Here is a 10,891-nt window from a genome sequence, read left to right on the forward strand (position 1 = left end):
GTTAGCCCTCTTATATGCTTCCATATAGTAGAGTGACATCATCTAGATCGTGTGCTGAGACAGTTCGGTCTGCGACAAACGATACCTTCGTTGTCCTATGCACTCCCAACACTACACCAGATCGATTTGAGAGGTAAGCACAACCAAGACTAGTGTCGAATCTATGCGGAATATTTATCCTACTGGCATGGACGACATGATCGTTGTGCACAGGGAGAATTAACAAATGGGCCAACTGTATCAGACGACTACTTTCCCTAGTACAATTTGATCACGAGGCGATTTATCACACCTGATGACGCTTACTATTACTGCATGGTAAGAGATTTAAAATTAGACATTTTCCATGTATATGATATGAATATTGTTTAATATTTATTTTTTTTATTGTACAGAATAATTTTATCGACCATGTTTAGAACAACTTATCAGAATTGGGTTCAATGTTCAAACATTGGTCAACGTAGAAGGTATTATTCAACAAATAAGACGACTCAATGTTGCTAACACCGATTGAAGACGTATTCTTCGTAGACGACAGTGACAACAGGGTGAACCTGATTTAGAGGGACACGAAGACAGCTCCCATGAGGGGTAAGGCCCAGGGGGTCGTTTTTAAATCCCACATTGTATCATTTTCAAATTGTAAATTAAAAAACTAATTGTAAATATTTTTTAATATCATGGTTTTTTTTTAATATGAGTGCAAGATGTTTTCATTGTAGATTAAATATATAATTAAGTTTAATAATGAAGGAATTAAGTTTAATAATTAAAAAAATAGTAACAAACTTTAAAAAAAAGAAAAAAAATTATAAGCAAATCGTGTACCGGGTACACGAGTTTGCTTGACTGGTCAACCAGTCAGCCGATGTGGTGTTGATTGGATTAAATGGTACTCGTGTACCAGGTACACGAGTATACCACATGGAAATAGTGTAACTGGTACACGATTCTACTATCCTAATTTTGTCCATACTTTTCCAAAGTATTTATTCTTAGAAATTGTTTCCCTCCAACCCTATTTTTGTCATTATTTATTAAAAAAACATTATTTCAAAAAAAAAAAATCTTTTAATAACATTGTATTAAATTAAATTAAACCTACAAAATTAAAAGTCGCGGGTTAGAAAATGATTTTTTGTTTTTTTGCCTGAACTGGAATATAAATTAGAAAGATATAGCTGAGCTCAGCACAAACTTGCAACAAAAACTTTCCCTAAAATTGCTTCATCCTTCGACTTTTCAGCTCAACTCACTCTCTTCCCCAGAAATCTTCGGAGAAGTAATCGAAGAATTCGGATATGGATTCCGAAATTCAACGCAGAATCGAGGAAGCTGTCCGCAGAATTCTCGAATCTTCCGACATGGACGAAATGACCGAGTCCAAAATTCGAGCCCTCGCCTCCAAGGACCTCGATCTCGACCTCTCCAAATCCCCTTACAAGGCTCTCGTTCGCAAAGTTGTGGAATCATTTCTCCAAGAACGGTCTGAAGAACAGCCTCAAGACCAAGCCGATGATGCCTCTGCTGCTAAGGAGAAGGAGTACGACGACGATGGCGATCTCATTGTTTGTTGGGTTTGTTCTGTTTTCTGCCTCTTCTTCCATTCCAGTAGCTTGCGATTGCAGTTTCTTTGGTTTTATTAGTGGGGGTTTTGCGATTTTTAAGTTCTGATGATTGTATGTGTTGTGGTGAAATTTGAAAATATGGTGTTGTTTGGTTCAGTTATCAAGCAAGAGGAAGGTGACGATTCAGGATTTTAGAGGGAAGACTCTGGTTTCGATCAGGGAGTTTTATAGAAAGGATGGGAAAGACCTCCCTACGGCAAAAGGTGATTCTCCAAATGCTACTTGCTTACGTTTATGGAATTTTGTATGTGCATATATTACTTACAGAGACTGCAAATTAGGCGAAACTCCTGTTAATTGCCTGCTTCTTGTTTGATATTTTGAAGATTTTGATCATTCTACTACTCCATAACCATACTAAAGTCGTAGTGGAAGTGAACTTAGCTCAATTAGGCGCTGTCTTCCTTCTCAAAGGTTGATCTCCATCCCCATAGTTGTTGAACTCAAAAAAAAAAAAAGAAAAGTTGGATTAGTCTTACCAAATTGACTGTTTCTTAGAACATGTTGGTCAATAATAAGTAAAGACAGCATAATTATTGGGCCAGTGACATGGGAAAAAATAGAAAGATCATTTTCGTTGAAATGTAGACCGATTTATTTTTTTGTTTTGTTGAAGTTGAATGAGCAACCAGGGCCACACGTTTGATTTGTGACATCTCTGATTCAAGGTAATGGGTGAAACTTGTATTTGTTTAATTTGATTAAAGCAAGGAACAGGGATGATATTTGTAAAACCATTTTCCTGTTGATTTCTTTTCTCATGAACTTTGATTAAACTTATACAATTTTTTCTCTGTTTTGGAAATTTAAATGGCTAGTTATTTCAGATTAATAACACTGGTCTTATTTTTGCCTCAGGAATAAGCTTGACTGAAGAACAGTGGTCCGTCTTTAAAAAGAATGTACCTGCCATAGAAAAAGCTATTAAGAATATGCGATCACAATGAAGTAATAATCACCTGATGGTCGATGATTTGAAGCCGTGATGCTCTGTATCTATGGAAGCCAGATTTATTACCAGGAAAAGGGGAAGGGGTTTTAGTTTTGGAATTGCTGCAGTTTCTTGGTTGCAGAATATTTTGGTATTTTGGTACTTCTGTTTTGAGCCTAGACCGCCAACACTCATAAAACTTCAAGATACCTGTGTACTTTCATGGCTTCAAGGTGGACAACTGTGGTACACATTCTCCATAACCAGAGCTCATACCAATGAATGATCTCTTATCTAATTGTTTTATGCTAAAAAACGCATGACATAAATTTAGATGTATGCCATCCGAGCCATGTCATTGAAGGTTGAATATCTTTGACATTTGATATTGAACTGATTCAGTTTTAGGAGACTGAAGTTAGGCTGTGACCCTATATATATATATATATATTTATGGCTGGCATTAATTAGTCTTCAGAAGCTCTTTGTTTGTTTGGTTGTTTGTTTGTTTGTTTTTTTTTTTTTTTTTTTTGAAAGGAAACATTTCATTTCAGAAGCTCTTTGTGAATTGTCCAAGTTTGCTTTTAGGAACTATCGTCATGCTTCAAATTCATACAGCTTGCTGCATTCTGCAAAATCCCTTTAGGGCTAGGGGTGGTGATTCATTTATGTTGTTTTGTATCTGTTTTCAGCACTATTTCCAGGTTTTGATTAGAAGTTTAGTCCTTTCACATTATTTTTGTATTTTGGTCTTTAAACTTTAAAAATTTATAATAGGTTAATGAACTTTCGATTTTGTGTTCTAGTAGATTTTTGAACTTTAAAAAGCGTCTTATAGGTTCTTAAATTTTCAATTTTGTCTCCTGAGTTTTTAAATTATCAATTCTTTGTCCAATTGCCCTATTCAACATCTTTTAAAAACTCATGGACGTACTAGATACAAAACTAAAAATTTTATAAAATTTGTTGTTAGAGACCATATTGAAAGTTTAGAGTCTTTGTTTAACCATTTTAATGTTAGACTTGTTAGATACAAATTTGAAACCTCAAAGATGTAGGAAACGCTTTTTAATGTTCAACGTTGTTTAGAAACTTTCTTTTTCCCGTTGCAATGTTTGTTTAGAAATTAAATGTTTTATTTAACCAAATTTGTGTCCAAGCTTTTACTTGGGTTCTGAAAAAGTTACTTCAGGCTTTCTTTTTATGGTTTGTGGTGACTCTTGTCAGCTTTATCTATTTTGTTTTGAACTGTTATTGGCTTTTTGCTGCAAGGATGGTTAGATTCTCCTGGGATAAACAACCAAAGGAGTTATCTTTTCACACTTCATTTTAATCCCTGTTGCTCTATTGTTATTTTGGTCCCAGATCTCAGAAGTGTAACTATAAAATTGTTGTTTTTTCTCCATTTTTTAGGCCATGAAAAAGGAAGCTTATTTCTTCGAGTGGTATTTATCTATGTTTGGATTTATTTTCTATATATATTTGTCAAAGTGAGTATAGTTCAAAAGTACTCATTTTTTCTTTCTTTGAGATTAGGGGTCCTCGTTGAGGATATTCTTTTTGTTAGGAACATTATTGATATTGTTTCAATTTTATCATATTGCTCCAGTGAGGAGAACAAAATCTGTTCATGACATTGCAACTTTGGCCTCTTCTTAAAAGTGCTCTTTTGAGTTGGAAAGATGTTTTTTCCAGATAGTATTATTATTCCCCTCGGTTAGGGATTTTGGGTGTGATGGGTTTGTTGTATGTTCGGTTTGCATAAAATGACGAGGGTAATTGACATGTATTCTTTTCTTATTTAAAAGGATTTATTATATATACTTGATTTTATTGCTTAGTAGATCAATTCTTCAAATACTTGTCTACTCTCATGTTTCCTTGAGGAGGAAAATTGCTATATTTTTCATCATAACATCGTGGTTGATACTACAACACCTTTCCTTGCATAATTTGTAGAGGTGTAATCCCTTATGGATCTTGCCTTGATCAATTATCCAATTCCTTCCTAACGATTTTGTTTCAAGATTTTTGCCTTCATTTGTTCATCAAATGGTTATAAAACTGCTCAATTTCGAATCCTCAGGCAAGTTCTGGGTGGCTAAAAGGTTCGAGCTTGATTATTACTCTTTCTTTCATAATGTGCTTAATGAATAGTCTCTATGATGTATTTGGAGACGAGTTGGTATTTTCGTTCATTCATTCTAGAAATGAATCTATTCGATTAGAGTATCATTTATAATTGAGTGTTAGAAAGTGGATAGAACTCGCTTCAAGTAAGCAATGGCATTCAACTTATCAATAAATACTTGAGGAGTCCATTAAAATCCTTCTTCGATAACACAATTGAGAGAGGTGTTTTCATTATTTTTAGGGATCCAAGCATATTCATATTTTTCTTCAACAAGTTAACAGCTGCGATTTTGTTATAGGTCATGTAAATGTTCATCGCAAGCATTCAGTAAACAAGAATAATTAAAGATCTTCCAACTAAGAATGCTTAAGAGTAAAAGAAGATATGTTATATTCTCGAGATTGTTTTTTCAAAACTTACATTAAATATCTAGCCTGACCAAAGACATATTTGAAAGTAATTTTGAAATAATTAAAATCACGGTTTTGTATTTAAAACCATTCTAAATAAACTAAAATCATTCTAAACAAACTTTTAATGATGTTAAATAAATGTTAATAGTATGAGATCGTGTTCAAAAATATAAAATCAAAATATTAAATTGTTTTTGAATGGTTAAAATTTTCACGTTGATTTTAAACATGAAAAAAGTTAGCATTGTACTAAGTTAGACCGATTGAAGGCACCCAAGCATAACATAGTTGGTCTAAAAATATTATCTTTTCTATACTAAGAGGTTGTTTGGATCGTATAAATTGTTTCATGAGTATGAATATTAAATGTTTGGGATAATTTATGTCTGTATTTGGATTTGTAGGATAATTAATATATGGTAGTTAAATGAATATGTTTGATTTATCAATTCTGTATGTAGAAGTTAAAACTAAATGATTATGTAATCAAATGTAAGAGAACAAGTAATGTATATTTAATGTATTGTTATATTGATTAATTATTAATCACTTAAATTATCAATAAATGAATATTTTTAATTAAAGTATTATTTAAATGATCATTTTTAATTAATAAAAATGATTAAATAAATATAAGGATTTTTTTTTTCAAATATAAAATGAACCAAAATATTTACAAATATAACAAAATTTCATTGTCTATCTACGATTGACCACGATAGACGACTACCTTTGTTTGTCTGTGTCATAATAGATACAGATAATAAATCTGTCGCGGTCTATCATAGATAGACGGTGATGTTTTACTATTAATTGTAAATATATTTTAGTAGTTTTGTCATTTAAAACAATTTTCTTAAATATAATTAATTATAATATTAATAATTAATAATAAAATTTTATATTAAATAGTTAAAATAACATAAAATATCAACGATAAATGTATTAGTTGAAATTTATTAAGCCTAAATAATAAATTTATAATTGACGATTAATTAAAATTAATAATAATAATTAATTAATATTGATTTCTTAATTAATCATGCTCTTTTCATCGAGTATAAAAATTCCACAAGTATAGACGGTATTAGATAACCATATCACATGGATTTTAAAGTTTCATGCATAATAATATCTTGAATTTTAAAAAGTAAAATCTTGTGAAACAAATAAGTATATTAAATGAAATTCCATGACAATATCTATGAAACAAATCAGCGAATAAAAAATTTACATCTAAACGAGGAAATTAGCATGTGCATGTCCATTATAAATGAATGACAAAAAAAAAAAAACAAAAAAACAAAAAATTTGTGGTTCGTACTAGACTAATATAGAATTAAAGAACATATAATGGAGTTTAAATACATGAACCTAAGTAAATAAACAAATTTGAGTTGTCATTTCTATAATGTTAAAATGAACAAAGTTATCAACAAATTTCATGAAAGTGAATGCATTGAACCTATGAAAATGTTTGATAAACCGCAGTGTTAATTAAATATATTGTGTTGGAAAAGGAATCAATCAAACGTGACATTCAACAAAATTTGTCTTATCAAATACTACTTCTGAAAACTCATATTCTCATTATTTTATCTTATCTTTTTTTTTATATATATAATTATGGTTACTTATTAATTACCTCTTATCTTTACGTTGTTTTCTTCCTCAAATGTTCTCAAATGTTGCTGTTTTTTGTCCTACTAAATTATTCTTGTCCCTCCAACGGTCTAAATTCACATGTCTCTCTCTCTCTCTCTCTCTATAGATTTTGAAAAAAAGACACTCTAAAATGTCTGTTTCTGATACACTAGCTTTCCATGCTTCTTTTCTTTGCACCTAGGTTTTGACATTTAATTGAAATATGAATTTCGGGTTGATTTATATTTAAAATAACTCAACCTTTAAAGTATATATTTTGAATTAAAAGAGCAAAAAGGAAAAAAAAAACTATATTATTGAAACTAAGGAAGTGAATTCACATCAAATGTGATTATAGCATAACATAATCGTTAAGACATCGATGTCCAACCCACTTGTTGCACGTGTAAGATTTTGTTTTGTTTTTTTTTTTTTTTTTTTAACTTGTGGGTTTTGTGAACCCAAAACTTTGTGTTATATATTTAGTCCAATTGAGGCTAATGGCCCATCTTAAAAACCTTAGGTTTTCTCTTTTGTGGTAAGGGTATGACTTAAGGAGGAGGAAAGTGGAGAAAAAAGAAATAGAAAATCGGAGAGAAAAAAAGGAGAACTGTGTAGTGTTCGGTTTTGAATAAAAAGTGGGGAAAAAATAGTAATTATTTGCAATTGAATTCACATTAGATGTGATTGTGATATAACTCAACCATTAAGATATCTACTCTTGAAATTGGAGATTCAAATTCTCTCTCGTATTTGTTGTACTAAAAAAATTACATGAAATTTATTTATTTATTTTTAAAAATATTTTGAGTAATGCATAAAATCTAGTTAATTAGTGGTATTTTAAATGATTAATTGTCTTTGAGAGAATAATAGCAACTTTTGTTATCATCGTTTTATCTTTGCTTTTACTTTTTTCTCCATCTAATTCAAATGTGGTATGATTTGGTAATAAAGTTGAGCTTTTAAATAGATTACATCTTTCTTTTTTCAAAAAGTAAAAAGATTATATATATATCTAACCTTAAGTACAATGGGAATCAAAATATTATTAAAAATGTTACATGATGTCAAAAGGATAAAACGATACTAATTTAGTATGAAACTAAAAAATTAAAAACACTCTATTATTCACATTTTTTTTCATTTTAATTTTTGTTTTCTTTCTAAATCTTTCACAAAAAAAAAAAAAAAATAACTTTCTTCCCATTATTAGATCTTGTAAATATGGGCTTCACGTCTCTTTTTTTTTTTGTTCTTTTAATTTTCGTTTTGTTTTCAAATTTTTGCACAAAAATTATTTTGACTCTTCCTATTGGATTTTGAAAATATAGTAATTACCTGAGCCGCACCCAATAATAATGTATCATGTAATAATTTTTTTTTAATATTTATTTTAGGAAAAGGAACATAGAATTGCTTGCAGTTTAATCATTACCATATTAAATTTTAATAGGTGTATTGATTTTTTTTTTACATTGAGAGGAGAGGTGAATGGACGTTTTCATTACAGTAGAATAATATTCATAAAATATCAAATAATTAACTATTTATTTTTTTTTAAAAAAAACCTAAAATGGTTATAAAATTTTGAAAAAATGAAAGAATTTTCACTATAAAAGACCACTGAAGAGCTCCACCATTAACGAGGTGGAAGAAAAAGCTTCTGAAATCGCAATGGGGAATTGTTCTCTCAAAGGAATGACGGTGGATTGCGAAAAGCCGATCAGAATCTTAACCGATTCCGGCAACATAATCAACTTCCATGGCCCTAAACAAGTCCATCAAATCCTCAACAACTATCCTCCCGGCGTCTATGGCGTTTTCCGGCGACCAAATCTCTCTTCTCCGTTACCCATCTCCGAGCCCCTCGATGCCGGAAAATCCTACTTTCTCCTCCCGCTTTCCCGTCCCGCCGATAAAGTTCAGGCCGACGACGGAGAGCCGCCGCCGCCGCCGAAGAATCTGGGAAGTGGGTCCGGTCTGGAAGTGCTTCCGGCGGGTGGCAACGGCGTTTGGAGGGTCAAATTGGTGATCGATACGAAGCAGTTGGGGGAAATTTTGGCGGAGGAAGGGAACACAGAGGCATTGATTGAGAGGATGAGGGCGGCGGCGGCGGAAAGTCCACAGCGGGGGAAGATCGGAGGGTGGAAGGCGACGTGGGGGAATTTGTTGAAGTTTTTTCCAATTGATGTTGGAAACAATAATAAAGCACAAATCAAGGATTTTGATGCTGGAAATGGCTGTTTATATCCAATATAACAAAAAAAAAAAAGAATTTTTTCCCTAAAAAATTATTAGGACAAAGTTTGTGTGAAATGTAATTTTTGACTTTGTTTGGTTGTAGATAAATTTGTAGGTAAGGTGTGAAAGTTTTTGGAATGAGTACCAATATGGAGTTGGTACTATGTGTGCTCCAAATCTCCTCTTAAGTTTGAAGTTAAATAGTTTATTTATTTAAAAATGATAATTTTTTTTCATTATTAATTGTAAAAACGCGATTTAATTCATCTTAAAGAACAATATGAACTAGGAGTTCAATAATTTTTCCAAAAACATGTATCCAATTCTTGGTATTTGATTCATAATGCATAAAAGAAATTAATTTAATAGATGAAACATTAGAAGCAAGAGGGAAAAATAAAACTGAAAAAAATAGGCCAGGGCCCTACCGGGTTCGAACCGGTGACCTCTTGATCTGCAGTCAAATGCTCTACCACTGAGCTAAGGACCCAATTATGAAATAAAACCCTCAAGAATCTTATTTGTTCCATATGTAATTAAATATTAATTCTCAACTCATGCACACCTCTAATCAATTTTCCAAAATAGGTAGTCTTTTTTCCCCTAAATAACGGTAAGGTATAATTAAGATTATGGATGTGTTTAAAATATAATTTCAAATGTTTAATTTAAAAAAAAGTCATTTTAGAAAAAATTGGAATGTCTGATAACCACTCAAAATAATTTTTCAATTATATTTTAATTCCTTTTTTTATAAAAAATAGTTAAATAAAATTATTTTTTTGAAAATACCTTTTTTTCTTAAATCAATCTAAAGAGAAGGTATACTAGTCTTGATATTAGCCATTAGTTGTACCAAATCTTAAACATCTCATCCAAACGTTATCTAGTGGAGTGTAATACTAGTGTTTAATAATCAATCAATTTTAATAACATGAATTAAGATAAATATAATTGAAAGTTTGTTGGAAACTTATTGAAGACTATCAACTAAATAAATACAATTATTTTGAGTAGTGAAGTACATAATCCAATTTTATAATTTGACCAAATCTTAAATTAAAATGTTTTAAACAATGAATAATTCTTTCAACACCTATTTGTACACAATCCTCTAATTCTTCATTTTTTCAAAAAAAATAAAAACCAATTTTATGTATTGAAATGTTGTTATTATTATCATCATCATCATCATCATTATCATTATTATTATATTCTTCACTAGAAATATGAAGAGTTTTCTTCTTCTAGAGGGAAAAAGATGTCATAAGATACATAATATTATAATTTTATTTAACAATAAATGTTATAAATATTCTTATTTTGATCAAATTCTTATAGCAACAAAATTATTTTAAAATTTTCACTGTATTATAAATATCATGATAATAGATACCTAATACAAATTGATATTTAGTGTTTATTGACTATGTGTTATGTCCCAATTTTCCAATATATTGTCCATGTATCTCAAGACTAGGCATTATTAATGTCCATGTAGTCTATCTTGTACTAGACAAATTGCCTAGGTTTTGGAAGACACACATTGGATAAATTTCATGAAAATTGGAGAAAATGGAGAATTTAGAGAAATTACTTATTTTGTATTTTTACTTATTTTGTTTATTTATATATTATTTTTAATTTATTTTAATATTTATTTATTTATTTTATTATTATATTATATTATATTTATTTTAATAATATATTTTATTGGTATATGTGTTCCCGTTGTGCTCCTCAAGTCTACAACACGTTGTTAGCACAAGCTTCTTTCATTTCCCCCGTTGAAGGTAGATCATAAAGATATGTCGGTTTTTTTCTTTTCGTTATAATTAATAAATTAATTGTTGTTTTACATATTTGATTTATATTAAATTTCTAATATAAATAT

At 30.3% G+C, this 10,891-nt stretch overlaps 2 protein-coding genes and 1 non-coding gene across 3 annotated transcripts; 2 read left to right on the forward strand and 1 right to left on the reverse strand.

The window, feature by feature from the left end:
- The first annotated feature begins 1,181 nt into the window (after nucleotides 1-1,181).
- LOC120070670 (RNA polymerase II transcriptional coactivator KELP-like) lies at nucleotides 1,182-3,056 on the forward strand. Its single transcript, XM_039022511.1, has 3 exons — nucleotides 1,182-1,580; nucleotides 1,729-1,834; nucleotides 2,490-3,056. Exons 1-3 carry the CDS (start codon nucleotides 1,305-1,307, stop codon nucleotides 2,576-2,578), a joined length of 471 nt encoding a protein of 156 aa, XP_038878439.1. The 5' UTR covers nucleotides 1,182-1,304; the 3' UTR covers nucleotides 2,579-3,056.
- A 5,326-nt stretch (nucleotides 3,057-8,382) lies between these two features.
- LOC120092893 lies at nucleotides 8,383-9,156 on the forward strand. The gene has a single exon (XM_039051139.1). It carries the CDS (start codon nucleotides 8,431-8,433, stop codon nucleotides 9,013-9,015), a length of 585 nt encoding a protein of 194 aa, XP_038907067.1. The 5' UTR covers nucleotides 8,383-8,430; the 3' UTR covers nucleotides 9,016-9,156.
- A 259-nt stretch (nucleotides 9,157-9,415) lies between these two features.
- On the reverse strand, nucleotides 9,416-9,487 carry TRNAC-GCA. Its single transcript has one exon. It is a non-coding gene; the product is annotated as a tRNA-Cys (tRNA).
- Nucleotides 9,488-10,891: the final 1,404 nt, after the last annotated feature.

This window comes from Benincasa hispida, chromosome 1, assembly GCF_009727055.1.
Source record: "Benincasa hispida cultivar B227 chromosome 1, ASM972705v1, whole genome shotgun sequence".
Taxonomy (NCBI): Eukaryota; Viridiplantae; Streptophyta; class Magnoliopsida; order Cucurbitales; family Cucurbitaceae; genus Benincasa; species Benincasa hispida.

What these genes read in the sequence shown, in the direction of transcription:
- LOC120092893 (XM_039051139.1), top strand. Translation starts at nt 8,431, where the DNA reads ATGGGGAATTGTTCTCTCAAAGGAATGACGGTGGATTGCGAAAAGCCG.
- LOC120070670 (XM_039022511.1), top strand. Translation starts at nt 1,305, where the DNA reads ATGGATTCCGAAATTCAACGCAGAATCGAGGAAGCTGTCCGCAGAATT. An exon ending in GCGATCTCATTGTTTGTTGG is followed by an intron (nt 1,581 to 1,728) that starts GTTTGTTCTGTT and finishes TGTTTGGTTCAG; the next exon opens with TTATCAAGCAAGAGGAAGGT. An exon ending in AGACCTCCCTACGGCAAAAG is followed by an intron (nt 1,835 to 2,489) that starts GTGATTCTCCAA and finishes TTTTTGCCTCAG; the next exon opens with GAATAAGCTTGACTGAAGAA.